The 22,302-nt window shown below is 43.3% G+C and overlaps 1 protein-coding gene across 3 annotated transcripts in view; it reads right to left on the reverse strand.

Annotated features, from left to right (window-relative positions):
- VRK3 (VRK serine/threonine kinase 3) overlaps nt 1–22,302 on the reverse strand; it is a 244,157-nt gene that overhangs the window by 42,527 nt on the left and 179,328 nt on the right. For 2 of the 3 annotated variants that reach the window (XM_040410144.1, XM_040410143.1), the window contains one exon: nt 6,049–6,107. In XM_040410144.1, the coding sequence (XP_040266078.1) occupies nt 6,049–6,107 (59 nt within the window). Of the gene's footprint in view, nt 1–6,048; nt 6,112–22,302 lie in introns of all 3 variants that reach the window. The other variant, XR_005774582.1, reaches the window with a different exon arrangement.

Below are 22,302 nucleotides of genomic sequence, written 5' to 3' on the forward strand. Positions count from 1 at the left end.
GAGTTTTCTTTATTTTCATGACTATGAAAATTGTAGATTCACAATGAAGGCATCAAAACTATGAATTAACACATGTGGAATTATATACATAGCAAACAAGTGTGAAACAACTGAAAATATGTCATATTCTAGGTTCTTCAAAGTAGCCATCTTTTGCTTTGATTACTGCTTTGCACACTCTTGGCATTCTCTTGATGAGCTTCAAGAGGTAGTCCCCTGAAATGGTTTTCACTTCACAGGTGTGCCCTGTCAGGTTTAAGAAGTGGGATTTCTTGCCTTATAAATGGGGTTGGGACCATCAGTTGCGTTGAGAGGAAGTCAGGTGGATACACAGCTGATATTCCTACTGAATAGACTGTTAGAATTTGTATTATGGCAAGAAAAAAGCAGCTAAGTAAAGAAAAACTAGTGGCTATCATTACTTTAAGAAATGAAGGTCAGTCAGTCAGCCGAAAAATTGGGAAAACTTTGAAAGTAAGGGCTATTTGACCATGAAGGAGAGTGATGGGGTGCTGCGCCAGATGACCTGGCCTCCACAGTCACCGGACCTGAACCCAATCGAGATGGTTTGGGGTGAGCTAGCCAGAAGAGTGAAGGCAAAAGGGCCAACAAGTGCTAAGCATCTCTGGGAACTCCTTCAAGACTGTTTGAAGACCATTTCAGGGGACTACCTCTTGAAGCTCATCAAGAGAATGCCAAGAGTGTGCAAAGCAGTAATCAAAGCAAAAGGTGGCTACTTTGAAGAACCTAGAATATGACATATTTTCAGTTGTTTCACACTTGTTTGTTATGTATATAATACCACATGTGTTTATTCATAGTTTTAATGCCTTCATAGTCGTGAAAATAAAGAAAACTCTTTGAATGAGAAGGTGTGTCCAAACTTTTGGTCTGTACTGTACATCCCAGGAAAGCGGCACAAGAATGCATTGAAACAGAATGAGGATAATCTATAAGGTACTGGTAATAGTTTATTAAGTGAAATCCAGGTGAAAGGTTCGCTTTAAATGCTTGGGTCGAGGCTTCCCATGCTTTTTTTAACCTCCCTAGCGGTAATCCAGAGTGTGGCTCGGGGTTAACTTACACTGCAAGAAGCGGTAACCCGGAACCACACTCGGAATTACCATGGGTTAATTAGAACAGGGCAGGAATGGATGCAGACAGCGCAGTGTGCTGTCCGCATGAGCATTTCTGGAGCACAGCGCGAACTTCCGGCCGCAGCTCCGGAAGAATGTACCACTTCGGGTACGAAAATATGCACATCTGTCCACAGGATCCTTTAAACTACCAAGATCCTCAAAAGGTAAGGCCGCCTTTTTTGACATTTTGGCGATAGGGGTATCAAGTTTAGGAGGCTTATCCCAACAGGATGACTCTTCCTCATCAAAAGGATATTTTCTTTTTACATTCGTAGGAATAAATAATTTCTTATCAGGCTTATTTCATTCTCTTTGAATTAAATATTTTATGATTTCATTTAAAGGAAAAACTCTTGATCTTTTGTGCCCCAGGTCACCAAACATTATGTCCTGGACAGACTTTGGTGCCCTAGGAACATCCACTTTCATAGTAGCTCTAATAGCTTTCAGTAGGAATTCCGTATCCTCAGGGGAAAATAGAGGTCTGCTCATGGCTTCTTCATCTGAAGAGGAGCTTGAATTTTCCAGGATTTCTCCCCGCTCATTCTCATTTGAACAATCCGAATTGGATATTATACTAGCGTGACTCTGTTTGCCCGAGGCCGAGGAAGGGATGCATTTCTTAAACATTATCATTGAATCCGAAACTTCAGATTTAACAATATCTTTGATACTTTGAATTAAAGATGGGGATTCTTCTTCTACCACTTTGTTCACACAATGCTGACACAGTAACTTAGACCAAGAAGGGGCAAACTTTTTCTTGCACACAGCACATTCCCTCCCTTAGGATTTAGTAGTAGATTTCCTGAGGCCGTTTGATATTCTACAAATAAAATAAGAGAATAATCCCCATTAGATCTGATAGAGGAAAAATAAAAGTTGGGGATTGACCCCCTTACCCCACCAGGAATACCGGTCTGGCATCATGACTCTCCTGGATATCAGCACGCTCGGTACTCTCATCATCGATGATAGTGAACAAGGATCGAGAGTTTTCCATTAGAGATCCACTGAAGATTGTAGGCTGGCTGGGCTCCTTCTGACCACGTGCTGAAGGGTTTAAATACCCAAGGGTTGGGTCCCTGCAGGTGCACCCATGCGGCCTCAGTAGGAGCTTCCTTCTCCTACTTCCGGAAGACACTACGCGTGCGTTCCAATTACCGGAAGTTGCGTCTTACAACTTCCGGTTCGCGCACAGGGCATGCGAATAACTCAAACCCCGGCCCCCCTGCCTCTGTAAGCTTTGAGACAGGTAGGAAGGCAGAGTAAAGGCCCCGGACCTCCTGAACACCGCCAGGAGGATCTGGCATGTCAGCATCCCCTCTCGGTTATGCTGTGACTGCCCAGGAACACCGGCCCGATAAACTATCCAGGACCCAGAAGGATGAATCCCAGGCTTAGTAGGTGGCTCCTAGGAGGAGACTTATGCCGCACCAGGTAACCCCCATAAAAAAGTGCCTGTGGGGCTCCTCAGCCTAATCCAGCTCTCCACAAAACATCCTATCCATAGGACAGGAAACAGAAAACTGGTGGGAGGTATCCCTCCTTAAGTGCTCTCCACAAAAGTTCCTGTTTCCTGTCCTGGATGGAGGCGGTCTCAAAAATCCCTGTGTGTCTGTGACAAGATCAAACAGGGTTTCTATGAGTATGGAGATAAAAGTGGCAGATGGCTAGCGAGGGCAGTTCATCCCCGGATACCTCAATCATATGTGTCGTCACTTAACAGGACTTCAAGAGGTATTATTCACACCCCCTCTGAGATAGTGTCTGAATTTTGGAACTATTATGCCAACCTTTAGGACCTCTGGCTCTGTCTCAGCTGACATACGACATTATTTATGTGAGTTTGGACCTAAACATATCCCAGATATCTCCTCTACCGGTCTAGATAAAGATTTCTCTTCCTCTGAACTCTTATATGTCATTAAAGACCTTAAATCTGGCAAAAGTCCAGACCCATATGGCTTGACTCCCCGATTCTATAAGCTACTTGGAGGTGAATTTTCACCCACTATCTTACAAGCATTTAACTCGATTTTGAAGGACTGTACTTTCCCTCATCAAGCTTTACAAGCTCATATCACAGTCATTCCCAAACCTTGCGCTCTACACTTCCCCAACAGCGCAGGTCCGAGTCAATGGCTTGTTGTCCAGTCCCTTCACCATACGAAACGGGACTCGCCGGAGGCGCCCCATTTCCCCATTCCTATACATCCTAGTTATGGAATCCCTAGCTAATGCCCTTAGAGCAAACTAAGGGCATCTATTAAGGGAATTCAAATTGGCAAGACTGAACATAAAATGTCATTGTTTGCAGACGACCTCAACTCACAGATTAGGACTGCCCTCGGTCCTTCTTGAATTCGAGGTATTTGGACGTCTCGGCAATTTTAAGGTTAATATTCAGAAATCAGAATTATTAAATATCACACTCCCTCAGCGAGAAGTTACCTATCTCAAATAAGCATTTTCTTTTCAATGGGCAAAACAATCCATTAGATTTCTAGGCGTTCATTTACCTGCAAACCCTTCTCACCTTTTTGACTAATTACAAACCCATGCTGAAATTCATCAAGGAGAGTCTCCAGAAATGGTCCTCGCTCCAAATCTCCTGGTTTGGCAAAATTAACGCTCTCTAGAGGGACATATTGCTCAGACTATTATATCTCTTTTAGACGGTCCCAAGCGGGATCCCACTAGAATTTTCTTGCACGCCTTAGGAGATTGGGATCTCAATTTTTATGGAAGGGTTCTCATGTGAGGTTGAGTCTACTGACACATCCAAAGATCTCTGGTGGGGCAGGTCTTCCCAACTTTCTAAAATATTATAGAGCAGCGATTGTGAACTGTGTCCTCAACCTTTTACACAACCGTATCTCTAAATTATGGATAGATGCACTTAGCGTTCAGGATTTTCTGGCTCTCAACCTCTCCACCCGCCCAAGAACCCCAACTCCCACTTTCCCAACTTATTCTATCCTTGGGGCAAGTTCGCAACTAAACTTAAATTAGTCACAATGCAAGGCCCTTTTAAAGTTATAACGGATCATCCGGCAATACCTCCAGGCCTCAAATCTGTCCTGACTTTTCAGCCCTCAATGGGGATACTAACCAGAGTTATAGTCTTATACAACATTAATGGTCTACGTCCCCTCAATGACCTAACACACATAATGCCCTAATCTCCCGGACGTTGGTTTCTCTATTTTCCACTCCGTAACTTCATTAACTCCCTGACACCTGGATCGCAGCTATGTGGCCCTCTATCTAGCTTGAAGAATTGTGTACTGTAGGAGCACTGAGGAGATGGGGGATGGGGCCATAAATACCCCACCATCAGCTGCTAGGTTCATTTCTGCATGGGAAGGAGAACTGGTGCAGGTCATTACTACTGACTCAAATTATCAGTATCGTGTAGGTTACAAGAATTTAACTACAAGATACTGACTTTGTGGTATAGAACACCGGTGAAGCTTCACCAGTTTTAACCTTCAGTACCGGATACCTGCTGGCGTTGCTCATTGGCTGTCGGTACAATGCTGCACATCTGGTGGGAATGCCCAGGTATAGCTCCCTTGTGGCAAGATGTGTTTGCCCTTTATAACACTCTTTATTGGTATTCTATATCACCCTCACCCAAGATAGCACTTTTATCTATCTTTCCGGGACAGATTTAACAGATAAAAGGGGAACATTCAGACTCTTTATCTTGGCTATAAGGCAGATATTATCTACCTTGCAAATGGAGATCAACTGAGAGTCTTCAGAGATTAACCTGGGTGACTGCACTAGACATTCTTGTTCGTATAGAGGAACTCAGGGCAGAAGATCATGATATGGCATATGTCTTTGCAAAGGTTTGGGCTCCCTGGTTTCAGTTTTGCGAATCCTTTTCTTTCTCGGATTGGTTGTTCCTTCTCAAGTCACTTAGATGGTCATTACTCTACAAGGTACTTCCCCTTACACAATTCTACCTCATGGCGTTGTCTGGTCTTCTTTGTAAGTTTGTCTGCCCTCATTTTTCAGTTTTTACCTTCCCTATATTATTGTCTCTATTTGACACGCTTTATTTACCGTACTGTATTAAGCAATTACTAGTGCCTTTGATATCACAGAATGTCAGACTGTATTTGCCGAGATACAATGCTTTTATACTTGTTTTATATTGTTAAATAAGTATTTAAATTTGTTTAATAAAAAGAGATTGAACCATAAATCTAGCAGAGCAATGAACGGGAATATCTGTGGATCCATGTGAGGTACAGGGCTGGTTCTAGCTTTGTTAGAAAGAAACTGTCATGTATATGATGTCCGATTTTCTATTTTTATATTAATCACGGGATAACCCCTTTAAATAAAACAGGTCCACCACTTACACCTGATTCTAATCACACTGGTTAAAAACACGTGACTCTAATTTACCTTCTAATTATCTAATCCTAAAGGTTTACATACTTTTGCCACTCACAGACATGTGATATTGGATAATTTTTCTAAACAAAAAAATTACCCAGTCTAATATACAGTATTCTGGCTCATTTGTTTGATTTGGTTATCTTTATCTACTTTTAGGTCAAATTTATGGAGAAATATAGACAATTCTGAAGGGTTCACAAACTTTCAAACACCACTGTACTTAAACACTAAAGATTGCCGCCACAGATTAGCATGCAATGTTGCTGCAGCAATGCATGTTCAATATGGGCCCCCAGATTAAGTTCCTATGACGGGCCCTAAGCACTCCAATCAGACACTGGCCATAGTTTTCTTTTCTGTTCAGTTATTTAAAGAATTTGTATGTCTCTTTTTTTCAGTGATACACAGGATCCTACGGATAGGGTATACCTTCAAAACTTGGCACAACCCGTTTAATAGATAAATTACTTACAAAATGTGCATACTGTACCTGGAATTTTCCTTCTGTTAAAGCACTTCTTAAGGACTCCTGGTACATCTGCTTTAAATCTTTAAATAAAAAATAAAAAGCATATAAATAAATATGAATCTCCTAATAGGCACTATTTGGTGTAGCATAAAGGTGCTTTCATGTATTTTGATGTGGTTTTGAAGCCAAACCTAAGAGTGGATTTAAAGGGATAGTCTTATGACAAACATGTATATTCATCTGATCATCAGGGGCAAAACACTGGCCCCTCGCAAATCTTGAAATCGGGGCCCCAGTGGTCAGACCCCTGCTGATCAGACATCCCCTATCTGGTGGATAGGGTTTGGAGTTTGTCATGGGACAACCCCTTTAAAGAGAAAAGTAGAATATTTCCTACATCAGGGATCAGCAACGTCTGGCACTACAGCTGTTCTGAAACTACAACTCCCAGAATCTATTCTATTCCATTCCTTTCCTTTCTATGAGAGTTACAAGAACAGACAAGTAAAAGTGCATGCTGGGAGTCATAGGCGTCCACACGGGGTGTGCCTGGGCACACCCTAATCAAGTCTGCTGGCCGACTAATACTAATGAAGCGCTTCCATTTTGGAAGCGCTCATTAGTACCAGAGGACCAGGAAGCAGTGAACGCTATGTACTTACCGCTTCCTGGTCCTCAGCTGTCGGCTGTGCAGGGCTGCGCACAGCGTGAGGTGCTTTGTGACGTCACACTGTGCGCGCCAGGTCAGAGCACAGCCGACAGCAGGAGAAAGAGGATCGCAGGAGGCATCAAAGAGCAGAGAGGTAAGTGTTTTTTTATTTTATGCTGGGGGAAAAATGGAGGCTAATGAGAGGCATAATGGGGGCTAATGAGAGGTATAATGGGGGCTAATGAGAGGCATAATGGGGGCTAATGAGAGGCATAATGGGGGCTAATGATGGGGTCTAATGAGAGGCATAATGGGGTCTAACGAGAGGCTTAATGGGGGCTAATGAGAGGTATAATGGGGGATAATGAGAGGTATAATAGGGATAATGAGAGGCATAATGGGGGCTAATGAGAGGCATAAGGGCTGATAATGGGGCTAATGAGGTATAAGGGCTGATGGGGGCTAATGAGGCATAAGGGCTGATGGGGGCTAATGAGAGGCATAATGGGGGCTAATGAGGCATAAGGGCTGATGATGGGGGCTAATGAGAGGCATAATGGTGGCCAATGAGGCATAAGGGCTGATAATGGGGGCTAATGGCATAAATTATATATATATATATATATATATATATATATATATATATATATATATATATATTTTGTAAGGGATCGCTGTACATGGGGGGGTCATTCTCACAAGAATCGTCGTCCACCACAGCTTTCGGGGCCAAACATTGCATTTATTGGGACATTTTTCATACACTGAACAGTCCAGTTAATAATCACTGGTTGTGGTGAGGTTCCCACATACATAAAAACAAAACAAATACCTGCCCGGCTGGGCTCTCACAACACCTGTTACGTGGCCCTGACTCAGCTACAGAACCCTGCTCACACACAACCCATATGCGGCTTTTCCTCAGCCCGTAGTTCCCCAGCCTCTCCGGCTGTAATCAGTCCCGTACCTGTATGGGGAAGTGTGGCCCAACAGTCCTCCCAACTCCGGCCTTGTGACACTTGAATCCCGGCGTTCCCCAAACTTCGGGCTGTCACAGTGCCCTGGTCTCTCAGCCTGGCGAGCTGAGACCACGCACAGAGCCTATGCTCTGGGTCTCTGTATCTCACAGCGTATATCTCTCTAGACTGACCTACTCTGAGGCGCTTTATGCCAGCCTGATTACAGCAGGCCTCACCTACGATCACCTCAGGTAGAAAAGAAAACCCGTACTGGAAGGGTGTGGACTGGCAACTCCCTCTATCAAGCCTAGCCACCAGTCCAAGTAAAATCCAGCCCAGAAAATGTACAGTCGTGGCCAAAAGTTTTGAGAATTACATAAATATTGGAAATTGGAAAAGTTGCTGCTTAAGTTTTTATAATTGCAATTTGCATATACTCCAGAATGTTATGAAGAGTGATCAGATGAATAGCATAGTCCTTCTTTGCCATGAAAATTAACTTAATCCCAAAAAAACCTTTCCACTGCATTTCATTGCTGTCATTAAAGGACCTGCTGAGATCATTTCAGTAATCGTCTTGTTAACTCAGGTAAGAATGTTGACGAGCACAAGGCTGGAGATCATTATGTCAGGCTGATTGGGTTAAAATGACAGACTTGACATGTTAAAAGGAGGGTGATGCTTGAAATCATTGTTCTTCCATTGTTAACCATGGTGACCTGCAAAGAAACGCGTGCATTCATCATTGCGTTGCATAAAAATGGTTTCACAGGCAAGAATATTGTGGCTACTAAGATTGCACCTCAATCAACAATTTATAGGATCATCAAGAACTTCAAAGGAAAGAGGTTCAATTCTTGTTAAGAAGGCTTCAGGGCATCCAAGAAAGTCCAGCAAGCGCCAGGATCGTCTCCTAAAGAGGATTCAGCTGCGGGATCGGAGTGCCACCAGTGCAGAGCTTGCTCAGGAGTGGCAGCAGGCAGGTGTGAGCGCATCTGCACGCACAGTGAGGCGAAGACTTTTGGAAGATGGCCTGGTGTCAAGAAGGGCAGCAAAGAAGCCACTTCTCTCCAAAAAAAACATCAGGGACAGATTGATCTTCTGCAGAAAGTATGGTGAATGGACTGCTGAGGACTGGGGCAAAGTCATATTCTCCGATGAAGCCTCTTTCCGATTGTTTGGGGCATCTGGAAAAAGGCTTGTCCGGAGAAGAAAAGGTGAGCGCTACCATCAGTACTGTGTCATGCCAACAGTAAAGCATCCTGAGACCATTCATGTGTGGGGTTGCTTCTCATCCAAGGGAGTAGGCTCACTCACAATTTTGCCCAAAAACACAGCCATGAATAAAGAATGGTACCAAAACACCCTCCAACAGCAACTTCTTCCAACAATCCAACAACAGTTTGGTGAAGAACAATGCATTTTCCAGCACGATGGAGCACCGTGCCATAAGGCAAAAGTGATAACTAAGTGGCTCGGGGACCAAAACGTTGACATTTTGGGTCCATGGCCTGGAAACTCCCCAGATCTTAATCCCATTGAGAACTTGTGGTGAATCCTCAAGAGGCGGGTGGACAAACAAAAACCCACTAATTATGACAAACTCCAAGAAGTGATTATGAAAGAATGGGTTGCTATCAGTCAGGAATTGGCCCAGAAGTTGATTGAGAGCATGCCCAGTCGAATTGCAGAGGTCCTGAAAAAGAAGGGCCAACACTGCAAATACTGACTTTTTGCATAAATGTCATGTAATTGTTGATAAAAGCCTTTGAAACGTATGAAGTGCGTGTAATTATATTTCACTACATCACAGAAACAACTGAAACAATGATCTAAAAGCAGTTTAGCAGCAAACTGTGAAAACTAATATTTGTGTCATTCTCAAAACTTTTGGCCACGACTGTATACAAAAATGTCTCAGCAAACTATGCTGTATATATATACTGTATACACACACACACACACACGCGCGGTGTGTGTGTGTTTGTGCTTTAGGGTGCACGCCTATGTTGGAAATTATACTTTCACAGCAGCTGGAGTGCTGAAGGTTGCTGATCTCTGTCCTACATAATACCCCTCCTTGCTTTGGACTCAAAATTACATTATCTGGTATATGTATGTAAAAACATCTTAAGAGAGGAAAACGGTTTAAAAGCATAAATCTTTACAGCCGGAGGACTCTTAAAAATGTAAATAACAATGCCTGAAGGTTAAATTCTACAGAAAATTAAAGGGGTTGTCCCACTTTGCCCTTTCCACTGCGAGATGGGACTGAGTGCATGTCCCAGGTGGCCGGGCTTATGAAAACTGCTGAATGGGTTGGTGCTCTGCTGTTTTCATAATCAAATTGCAGTGATTGGGAGCTATGTGTAACTTAAGAGTTATAGAAGCACCGTAGATCGTTCTGCTACCCTGTTTATGTGGCTCCCATTCTCTGTAATAGGATTTATGGAAACAGCGGAGCACTAGCCCGCTCGGCAATTTCTGCAAGCATGGCCACCTGGGGCCATCTTGCTGTGGAAATGTCGAGATGGGTTATGCTTCCCAACTGTCCTAGATTCAGCAGGACAGTCCCGTTGTCCCCAGAAGGCTGTTGTATGTCACAATTTCAACTGTATCTGCATCCCTCCTGCTCCACTATTTACCCTATGACCTCTGCCATCATTGGCCTGGCACAATGCAACACTGCCATTGCTCCTGCTGTGAGCTGCAGAAAGCACAGACTGCAATGAGGCATCAGCTCTGCTTGTCATGGGGATGGGACTAAAGAATTAAAAGTGTTTTCCAGGATTTTTTAACTGATGTCCTATCCTCTGGATAGGACATCGGTATCTGATAAGTGGGGGCCCGACACATGGGAACCCTGCTGATCAGCTGTTTGAAAATGCACCGGTGCTGCTGTGAGCGCCTGGGCCTTCTCTGTACTCACCAAGCACAGCGTCGTACATTGTATAGCGGCTGTGCTTGGTATTGCACTGAGCCCCATTCACTTCTATGGGGCTGAGCTGTGCCTAGTTCATGTGATACATAAACGTGTCATCACAACCTAGGAAAAGCAGGAGCGCCGGTGCCTTCTCAAACAGCTGCTCATCGGGGGTCCCGGGTGTCGGACCCTGACGATCAGATACTGATGACCTATGCTGTGGATAGGTAATCAGTATAAAAATCTTGGAACACCACTTTAATTTTGGAGGCACTAAGGCGGTAACCTATAGTGTGGGGGGCATAACACTGCTTGGGGAGGCACTAAGGGGGCATCACACTCTGAGGAGCACTAATGGGGAGTCCCTTACTGTGTTGGGGCACTAAGGGGGCATCACTACTATGAGGGATGCACTAAGGAGATACCCATGCTATGTGGGGGCTCAAACCGGCGCTATTACTGTGTGGGGGCACAAAGGAGACTTTGCCAGAGTGCCTGAGTATGGATCGGGATTGGGTGGGGTTACAAGATTAATGTAAAAATAATTCCATGGCACACTATGTACACTGTAGATGTACTCCCTATTTATATTATTTCAAAGGTTAGTGGATGATTAACCCCTTCTTCCCTGGGCCAGTTTCCGCCCTCCTGCCCAGGCCATTTTTTGCAAATCTGACATGTGTCACTTTATGTGGTAATAACTTTGGAACACTTTTACTTATCCAAGCCATTCTGAGAATTTTTCTCGTGACACATTGTACTTCATGATAGTCATAAATTTTAGTCAATATATTTCACCTTTATTTATGAAAAAATCCCAAATTTACAAAAAAAAAAAAATGAAAAAGTTGCAATTTTCTAAATTTAAATTTCTCTGCTCTTAAAACAGAAAGTGATACCTCATTAAATATTTATTACTTAACATTCCCCATATGTCTACTTTGTGTTGGCATTTTGTAAATGTCATTTTATTTTTTTAGGACGTTAGAAGGCTTAGAAATTTAGAAGCAAATCTTAACATTTTTAAGACAATTTCCAAAACCCACTTTTTAAGGAGCAGTTCAGGTCTGAAGTCACTTTGTGGGGCTTATATAGTGGAAACCCCCCATAAATGACCCCATTGTAGAAACTACACCCCTCAAAACTGATTTTACTAACTTTGTTAACCCTTTAGGTGTTCCACAAGAATTAAAGGAAAATGGAGATGAAGTTTCTAAATTTAACTTTTTGGGCAGATTTTCAATTTTAATCCATGTTTTTCTTTAACACATCAAGGGTTAAAAGCCAAACAAAACTCAATATTTATTACCCTAATTCTGCGGATTACAGAAACACCCCACATGTGGTTGTAAACTGATGTAAGGGCGCATGGCAGGGAGCAGAAGAAAAGGAGCGCCATATGGTTTTTGGAAGGCAGATTTTGCTGGACTGGTTTTTAGATGCCATGTCCCAATTGAACCCTTACAGTAGAAACTCCCAAAAAGTGAACCCATTTTGGAAACTACGGGATAAGGTGCCAGTTTTATTGGTACTATTTTGGGCTACATATGATTTTTATATTACGTTCTTTTTTTGTGAGGCAAGGTAACCAAAAAATGGCACTGTTTTTATTTTTTACAACATTAATTTGACAGGTTAGGGTACTTAGGGGACATAACTGCTGCAGCTGGGAAAGCAATTCCTTGCCAAAAGAACCAGAGTGGCTTTGTAGGATCTGTCAGGTAAGGCTACTTTCACAGTAGCGATTTGCTGGATCCGGCAGGGTCCAGCAAAAACGCTTCCGTTACTGATAATACAACCATCTGCATCCGTTATGAACGGATCCGGTTGTATTATCTTTAACATATCTTTAATATTGCCAAGACGGATCAGTCATTAACTCTATTGAAAGTCAATGGAGGACGGATCCGTTTTCTATTGTGGCAGATTGCGTCAGAGAAAACGGATCCGTCCACATTGACTTGCATTGGGGGTCATGACAGATCCGTCTTGATCAGTTTCCCAGGACGGAAAGCAAAATACATGTTGCAGTTTTCTCTCCGGTCTGGGAACGCAACTAAACAGAACGGAAAGCATTTGGGAGCATTCCGTTCTGTTCAGTTCCGTTTTTTCCCCATTCACAATGAATGGGGACAAAAAAGAAGCGTTTTTTTTTCCGGTATTGAGCCTCTATGACGGAACTCAGTACCCTTAGAACATGTGCTATTTTTGTAGAGCAGGTTGTTACGAACACAATGCTATCAAATATGTGTACTTTGTTTGTTTTTTACATAATAAAGCATTTTTGAAAAAAATATGTTTTTGCGTCTCCATTTTCTGAACGCCATTTTTTTTTTCTTTTTCTGCCGATTGTCTTGTGCAGGGGCTGTTTTTTCAGGAAGAGTTGACATTTTTATTGGCACTATTTTTGGGTACATATGATTTTTTGATCATTCATTATTACACTTTATGGGGCAAGGTGACCCCAAAAATTGGTTGTTTTGGCACAGTTTTTATTTATTTATTTTTACAGCATTCACCTGAGGAGTTAGGTCATGTGACATTTTTATAGAGCAGATCGTTACGGACGTGGCAATACTCAATATGTATCCTTTTTCTTATTTAAAGGGTTTCTGTCACCCTGCAAAACTCATTATTTTTTTTTGGATAGTTAGATTCCTCATAGTGCGATATAGCAGAATATAATGCTCTTACTTACTTTCATGCGGCCGATTCTTTATAAAACGAACTTTTATAATATGTAAATGAGGGCTCTACCAGCAAGTAGGGCGTCTACTTGCTGGTAGCTGCTGCAGAAATCCGCCCCCTCGCCGCGTTGATTGACAGGGCCAGCCGGGATCTCCTCCTCCGGCCGGCCCTGTCAGTAATTCAAAAATCGCGCGCCTCGCGTCATTCGGCGCAGGCGCTCTGAGATGAGGAGGCTCGTATCCTCAGCACTCCCTCAGTGCGCCTGCGCCGATGACATCACCGAAAGAGAAGACGTCATCGGCGCAGGCGCACTGAGGGAGTGCTGAGGATACGAGCCTCCTCATCTCAGAGCGCCTGCGCCGAATGACGCGAGGCGCGCGATTTTTGAATTACTGACAGGGCCGGCCGGAGGAGGAGATCCCGGCTGGCCCTGTCAATCAACACGGCGAGGGGGCGGATTTCTGCAGCAGCTACCAGCAAGTAGACGCCCTACTTGCTGGTAGAGCCCTCATTTACATATTATAAAAGTTCGTTTTATAAAGAATCGGCCGCATGAAAGTAAGTAAGAGCATTATATTCTGCTATATCGCACTATGAGCAATCTAACTATCCCAAAAAAAAATAATGAGTTTTGCAGGGTGACAGAAACCCTTTAAGTTTTACACAATAATAGCATTTTTGAAACAAAAAAAATGATGTTTTAGTGTCTCCATAGTCTGAGAGCCATAGCTTTTATTTTTTTGACCGATTGTCTTAGGTAGGATGTCAATTTTTGCGGCATGAGGTGACAGTTTGATTAGTACTATTTTGGGGGTCATACGACTTTTTGATTGCTTGGTGTTGCACTTTATGTGATGTTAGGTGACAAAAAATGGCTTTTTGAAGCAAAAAAATACTTATCATTGTTTTCATATAGTTTATTTTTATTTTTTGACCGATTGTCTTAGGCCTCTTTCAGACGGGCGAGTATTCCGCGCGGATGCGATGCGTGAGTTGAACGCATTGCACCCGCACTGAATACCGACCCATTCATTTCTATAGGGCTGTTCACATGAGCGGTGATTTTCACGCATCACTTGTGCGTTGCGTGAAAATCGCAGCATGCTCTATATTCTGCATTTTTCACGCAACGCAGGCCCCATAGAAGTGAATGGGGTTGCGTGAAAATCGCAAGCATCCGCAAGCAAGTGTGGATGCGGTGAGATTTTCACGCACGGTTGCTAGGAGACGATCGGGATGGAGACCCGATCATTATTATTTTCCCTTATAACATGGTTATAAGGGAAAATAATAGCATTCTGAATACAGAATGCATAGTAAAATAGCGCTGGAGGGGTTAAAAAAATAAAATAAAATTTAACTCACCTTAGTCCACTTGATCGCGATGCCGGCATCTCCTTCTGTCTCCTTTGCTGAACAGGACCTGTGGTGAGCATTCATTACAGGTAAAGGACCTGTGGTGACGTCACTCCGGTCATCACATGATCCATCACATGATCTTTTACCATGGTGATGGATCATGTGATGACCGGAGTGACGCCACCACAGGTCCTGTTCAGCAAAGGAGACAGAAGGAGATGCCAGCATCGCGATCAAGTGGACTAAGGTGAGTTAAATTTTTTAAAAAAATTTTTAACCCCTCCAGCGCTATTTTACTATGCATTCTGTATTCAGAATACTATTATTTTCCCTTATAACCATGTTATAAGGGAAAATAATACAATCTACAGAACACCGATCCCAAGCCCGAACTTCTGTGAAGAAGTTCGGGTTTGGGTACCCAACATGCGTGATTTTTCTCACGCGAGTGCAAAACGCATTACAATGTTTTGCACTTGCGCGGAAAAATCGCGGGTGTTCCCGTAACGCACCCGCACCTTTTCCTGCAACGCCCGTCTGAAAGAGGCCTTAGATAAGAGTCTCATTTTTGTGGGATAAGGTGACGGTTTAATTGGTACTATTTTGGGAGGCATATGCCTTTTTGATCGCTTGGTGTTGCAATTATTGTGATGTAAGGTGACAATGGCTTTTTTTGGCACTGTATTTATTTTATGGTGTTCAGATGAGAGGTCATGTGATATTTTTATAGAGCTGGTTGTTACGGACGCAGCGATACCTAATATGCATACTTTTTAAAATTTATTTCACTTTAACACAATAATAGCATTTTTGAAACAAAAAAATGATGTTTTAATGTCTCCATGTTCTGAGAGCTATAGTTTTTTTTTGTTTTTTGAGCGATTTTCTTATCTAGGGCTCATTTTTTGCGGGATGAGGTGACGGTTTAATTGGTACCATGTTGTGGGACATACGCCTTTTTGACCACTTGGTGCTCCGCTTTATGTGATGTACGGTGACAAAAATGTTTTTATTTTATTACACTGTTTTTATATTTTTTATGGTGTTTATTGGACGGGTGGATCATGTGATATATTTATAGAGCCGGTCGTTACGGCCTTTGTGATACCTAATATGTGTGTGTTTTTTTCCTTTTTTTTCTTATAAAATCAGGAGAAAGGGGCGTTTTTTTTTCTTTTTTTTTACTTGAAACTATTTCTGTCCCACTCTGGGACTTCAACTTTTGGGGGTCTGATCCCCTCTGCAATGCATTACAATACATCTGTATTGTAATGCATTGCCTGTTAGTGTATTACACTGAGTCATACACTAACAGGTTGCCTAGGAAACGCAGCCTGGGGCTGGATCTCCTCGGCCCCCGTAGAAGGCAGGTCCCGATGCAGTGCAAGGCATTGGGCAGCCTGTGCAAGGCATCTGGCTGCCTTGTCACCCATCGGGTCCCCGCCACAGCAGCGAGGGGACCCGATGGGTTCCTTTACCCGCCGCATGCACCTTCTATGCCACGGTCAGCGCTGACCGCTGCATACAAAGGGGTTAATCCGCCGGCATCGGCTTTTACAGCGATGCCGGCGGATACAGCAGGGGCCCGGCTATCAGGGACTGCCGGGCCCCTGCAGTGATCGGGCGCACACTGCTCCGGTACCCGCCCGATCACCATGACGTAATAGTACGTCAAAATGCGTCAAGTCACTTGCCGCCATGACGTACTATTACGTTATATGTCGGGAAAGGGTAAAAGGGTGTCCGTAAACACAGAGGAAGTGTGCAAAGTGGTTTTACAGCATTTTTGTGTCTGTTAGTAAAGTCTGTGTTCACTTTTCTGTTATCATTTCTCAAATACATGGTTGTATCAAATTAGTAACCAAATTAATTTCATATTAAGTTTTTATTTTTTATTAAATGGTGTATCCAGTTAGAAGACTTTTCTTTTTAAGAACAGTGGGCAGAAGGGGTTAAACTGCTCTTTACTTGCTGGTTCCAGTTTGAAATGGTGGATATGCAAGAAAAGGCATGCTCAGCAATCAAGGGCAGCAGCAGTGACTTGCCTTAGGCTACTTTCACACTAGCATTTTTGCTGGATCTGGCAAGGTTCAGTAAAAACGCTTCCGTTACTGATAATACAATCATCTGCATCTGTTATGAACGGATCAGTTTGTATTATTTTTAACATAGCCAAGACGGATCCGTCATGAACTCCATTGAAAGTCAATGGGGGATGGATCCGTTTTCTATTGTGTCAGAGAAAACAGATCGGTCCCCATTGACTTGCATTGTGGGTCATGACGGATCTGTCTTGCTCCGCATCCCATGACGGAAAGAAAACTGCAGCATGCTGCGGTTTGCTCTCCGGTATAAGAATGCAACCAAACGGAACGGAATGCATTTTGGGGAATTCCGTTCTGTTCAGTTACGTTTTGTCCCCACTGACAATGAATGGGGACAAAATGGAAGCGTTTTTTTTCTGCTATTGAGACCCTATGACGGATCTTAACCACCTCAGGACCGCCGTACGCAGAATTGCGTCTTTGCGGCGGTCCTGTTGTTCTGGGTGGACGCGCCGGTGCGTCCTCTCGCGAGACGCGAGATTTCCTGTGAACGCGCGCACACAGGCGCGCGCGTTCACAGGATCGGAAGGTAAGCGAGTGGATCTCCAGCCTGCCAGCGGCGATCGTTCGCTGGCAGGCTGGAGATGTGATTTTCTTAACCCCTAACAGGTATATTAGACGCTGTTTTGATAACAGCGTCTAATATACCTGCTACCTGGTCCTCTGGTGGTCCCCTTTGTTTGGATCGACCACCAGAGGACACAGGCAGCTCAGTAATATGTTGCACCAAGCACCACTACACTACACCCCCCCCCCCCCGGTCACTTATTAACCCCTTATTAGCCCTTGATCACCCCTGATCACCCCATATAGACTCCCTGATCACCCCCCTGTCATTGATTACCCCCCTGTCATTGATCACCCCCCTGTAAAGCTCCATTCAGATGTCCGCATGATTTTTACGGATCCACTGATAGACTGATCGGATCCGTAAAAATCATACGGACGTCTGAATGCAGCCTTACAGGGGAGTGATAAATGACGGAGGTGATCACCCCATATAGACTCCCTGATCACCCCCCTGTCATTGATCACCCCCCTGTAAAGCTCCATTCAGATGTCCGCATGATTTTTACGGATCCACTGATAGACTGATCGGATCCGTAAAAATCATACGGACGTCTGAATGCAGCCTTACAGGGGAGTGATCAATGACTGTGGTGATCACCCCATATAGACTCCCTGATCACCCCCCTGTCATTGATTACCCCTCTGTCATTGATCACCCCCCTGTAAAGCTCCATTCAGATGTCCGCATGATTTTTACGGATCCACTGATAGACTGATCGGATCCGTAAAAATCATACGGACGTCTGAATGCAGCCTTACAGGGGAGTGATCAATGACTGTGGTGATCACCCCATATAGACTCCCTGATCACCCCCCTGTCATTGATTACCCCTCTGTCATTGATCACCCCCCTGTAAAGCTCCATTCAGATGTCCGCATGATTTTTACGGATCCACTGATAGACTGATCGGATCCGTAAAAATCATACGGACGTCTGAATGCAGCCTTACAGGGGAGTGATCAATGACTGTGGTGATCACCCCATATAGACTCCCTGATCACCCCCCTGTCATTGATCACCCCCCCTGTCATTGATCACCCCCCTGTCATTGATCCCCCCCCCCCCTCTGTAAGGCTGCATTCAGTCTTTTTTTTGGCCCAAGTTAGCGGAATTTTTTTTTTTTTCTTACAAAGTCACATATTCCACTAACTTGTGACAAAAAATAAAATCTCACCATACCCCTCACGGAATCCAAATGCGTAAAATTTTTTAGACATTTATATTCCAGACTTCTTCTCACGCTTTAGGGCCCCTAGAATGCCAGGGCAGTATAAATACCCCACATGTGACCCCATTTCGGAAAGAAGACACCCCCAGGTATTCCGTGAGGGGCATATTGAGTCCATGAAAGATTGAAATTTTTGTCCCAAGTTAGCGGAACGGGAGACTTTGTGAGAAAAAAATAAAAAATATCAATTTCCGCTAACTTGTGCCAAAAAAAAAAAATTTCTATGAACTCGCCATGCCCCTCATTGAATACCTTGGGGTGTCTTCTTTCCAAAATGGGGTCACATGTGGGGTATTTATACTGCCCTGGCATTCTAGGGGCCCCAAAGCGTGAGAAGAAGTCTGGTATCCAAATGTCTAAAAATGCCCTCCTAAAAGGAATTTGGGCCCCTTTGCGCATCTAGGCTGCAAAAAAGTGTCACACATCTGGTATCGCCGTACTCAGGAGAAGTTGGGGAATGTGTTTTGGGGTGTCATTTTACATATACCCATGCTGGGTGAGATAAATATCTTGGTCAAATGCCAACTTTGTATAAAAAAATGGAAAAAGTTGTCTTTTGCCAAGATATTTCTCTCACCCAGCATGGGTATATGTAAAAAGACACCCCAAAACACATTCCCCAACGTCTCCTGAATACGGCGATACCAGATGTGTGACACTTTTTTGCAGCCTAGGTGGGCAAAGGGGCCCACATTCCAAAGAGCACCTTTCGGATTTCACTGGTCATTTACCTACTTACCACACATTAGGGCCCCTGGAAAATGCCAGGGCAGTATAACTACCCCACAAGTGACCCCATTTTGGAAAGAAGACACCCCAAGGTATTCCGTGAGGGGCATGGCGAGTTCCTAGAATTTTTTATTTTTTGTCACAAGTTAGTGGAAAATGATGTTTTTTTTTTTTTGTTTTTTTTTTCATACAAAGTCTCATATTCCACTAACTTGTGACAAAAAATAAAAACTTCCATGAACTCACTATGCCCATCAGCGAATACCCTGGGGTCTCTTCTTTCCAAAATGGGGTCACTTGTGGGGTAGTTATACTGCCCTGGCATTCTAGGGGCCCAAATGTGTGGTAAGGAGTTTGAAATCAAATTCTGTAAAAAATGACGAGTGAAATCCGAAAGGTGCTCTTTGGAATATGGGCCCCTTTGCCCACATAGGCTGCAAAAAAGTGTCACACATCTGGTATCTCCGTACTCAGGAGAAGGTGGAGAATGTGTTTTGGGGTGTCATTTTACATATACCCATGCTGGGTGAGAGAAATATCTTGGCAAAAGACAACTTTTCCCATTTTTTTATACAAAGTTGGCATTTGACCAAGATATTTATCTCACCCAGCATGGGTATATGTAAAAAGACACCCCAAAACACATTCCCCAACGTCTCCTGAATACGGCGATACCAGATGTGTGACACTTTTTTGCAGCCTAGGTGGGCAAAGGGGCCCACATTCCAAAGAGCACCTTTCGGATTTCACTGGTCATTTACCTACTTACCACACATTAGGGCCCCTGGAAAATGCCAGGGCAGTATAACTACCCCACAAGTGACCCCATTTTGGAAAGAAGACACCCCAAGGTATTCCGTGAGGGGCATGGCGAGTTCCTAGAATTTTTTATTTTTTGTCACAAGTTAGTGGAAAATGATGTTTTTTTTTTTTTTTTCATACAAAGTCTCATATTCCACTAACTTGTGACAAAAAATAAAAACTTCCATGAACTCACTATGCCCATCAGCGAATACCCTGGGGTCTCTTCTTTCCAAAATGGGGTCACTTGTGGGGTAGTTATACTGCCCTGGCATTCTAGGGGCCCAAATGTGTGGTAAGGAGTTTGAAATCAAATTCTGTAAAAAATGACGAGTGAAATTCGAAAGGTGCTCTTTGGAATATGGGCCCCTTTGCCCATCTAGGCTGCAAAAAAGTGTCACACATCTGGTATCTCTGTACTCAGGAGAAGGTGGGGAATGTGTTTTGGGGTGTCTTTTTACATATACCCATGCTGGGTGAGAGAAATATCTTGGCAAAAGACAACTTTTCCCATTTTTTTATACAAAGTTGGCATTTGACCAAGATATTTATCTCACCCAGCATGGGTATATGTAAAAAGACACCCCAAAACACATTCCCCAACTTCTACTGAATACGGAGATACCAGATGTGTGACACTTTTTTGCAGCCTAGGTGGGCAAAGGGGCCCACATTCCAAAGAGCACCTTTCGGATTTCACTCGTCATTTTTTACAGAATTTGATTTCAAACTCCTTACCACACATTTGGGCCCCTAGAATGCCAGGGCAGTATAACTACCCCACAAGTGACCCCATTTTGGAAAGAAGAGACCCCAAGGTATTTCGTGATGGGCATAGTGAGTTCATGGAAGTTTTTATTTTTTGTCACAAGTTAGTGGAATATGAGACTTTGTAAGAAAAAAAAAAAAAAAGAAAAAAATCATCATTTTCCGCTAACTTGTGACAAAAAATAAAAAGTTCTATGAACTCACTATGCCCATCAGCGAATACCTTAGGGTGTGTATTTTCCGAAATGGGGTCATTTGTGGGGTGTTTGTACTGTCTGGCCATTGTAGAACCTCAGGAAACATGACAGGTGCTCAGAAAGTCAGAGCTGCTTCAAAAAGCGGAAATTCACATTTTTGTACCATAGTTTGTAAACGCTATAACTTTTACCCAAACCATTTTTTTTTTACCCAAACATTTTTTTTTAATCAAAGACATGTAGAACAATAAATTTAGAGCAAAATTTATATATGGATGTCGTTTTTTTTGCAAAATTTTACAACTGAAAGTGAAAAATGTCATTTTTTTGCAAAAAAAATCGTTAAATTTCGATTAATAACAAAAAAAGTAAAAATGTCAGCAGCAATGAAATACCACCAAATGAAAGCTCTATTAGTGAGAAGAAAAGGAGGTAAAATTCATTTGGGTGGTAAGTTGCATGACCGAGCAATAAACGGTGAAAGTAGTGTAGGTCAGAAGTGTAAAAAGTGGCCTGGTCTTTCAGGGTGTTTAAGCACTGGGGGCTGAGGTGGTTAATACCGGAAAATAGTAATGCTAGTGTGAAAGTAGTCTTAGACTTTCACTGCCTGAGAGGACTTTTCCTGGCATCACAGAAGTATCTCGCCAGGACCAGGAAGTGAAAGATAGCAGGGCAAGAGCAGCAGCAGGGGATTGGTGAAGATAATGATTCTTGTTATTTTTAACCCCTTCTGAATACTATTCCTAAAAATCTTTACTGGAAATCCCCTTTAAGGAAATAATTTTCTGACCTCACAGGCGATTTCCATAAATGATGCTGATTGTGAAAAATATACCTGGCACTTCCGCTAGGGTTGCCACCTTTTCTTCAAGCCAAACCCGAACACGGGTGGAACGCATTCGGGACCGGAAGTTGCGTTCCACAGGCCGGAAGTGGGTCCAGCTGTGGAGCGCAAGCTGTAACTGAGGAACGGGCCAAGCAGAAAGGATATTAGAGAGGACAGTAGGGTAAAAGGAAACACAACGAGGAACAATAGTAAAAGAAAAAATTTAAAGGAGGGAGTGTCTGAAGACAGCGCCGCCCTGCGCTAGCATCACAGCTGATCGTCCCTACATAAAGTTTTTTCTGGTGATGACAGATTCAGAAACCCGTTTAAACACTGTTACACTTCAAATGTTTTATATACCTTTTTAGAAGTGACTACTAGGACAGGACTTGGTCACAGAGGTTGAAAAAACACTGCTGCACTGTCTGCAGGCAGGGCACAGTGGGCACTGGGCTGTCTGGGCACTTGGACA

This window comes from Bufo bufo, chromosome 10, assembly GCF_905171765.1.
Source record: "Bufo bufo chromosome 10, aBufBuf1.1, whole genome shotgun sequence".
Classification (NCBI taxonomy): Eukaryota; Metazoa; Chordata; class Amphibia; order Anura; family Bufonidae; genus Bufo; species Bufo bufo.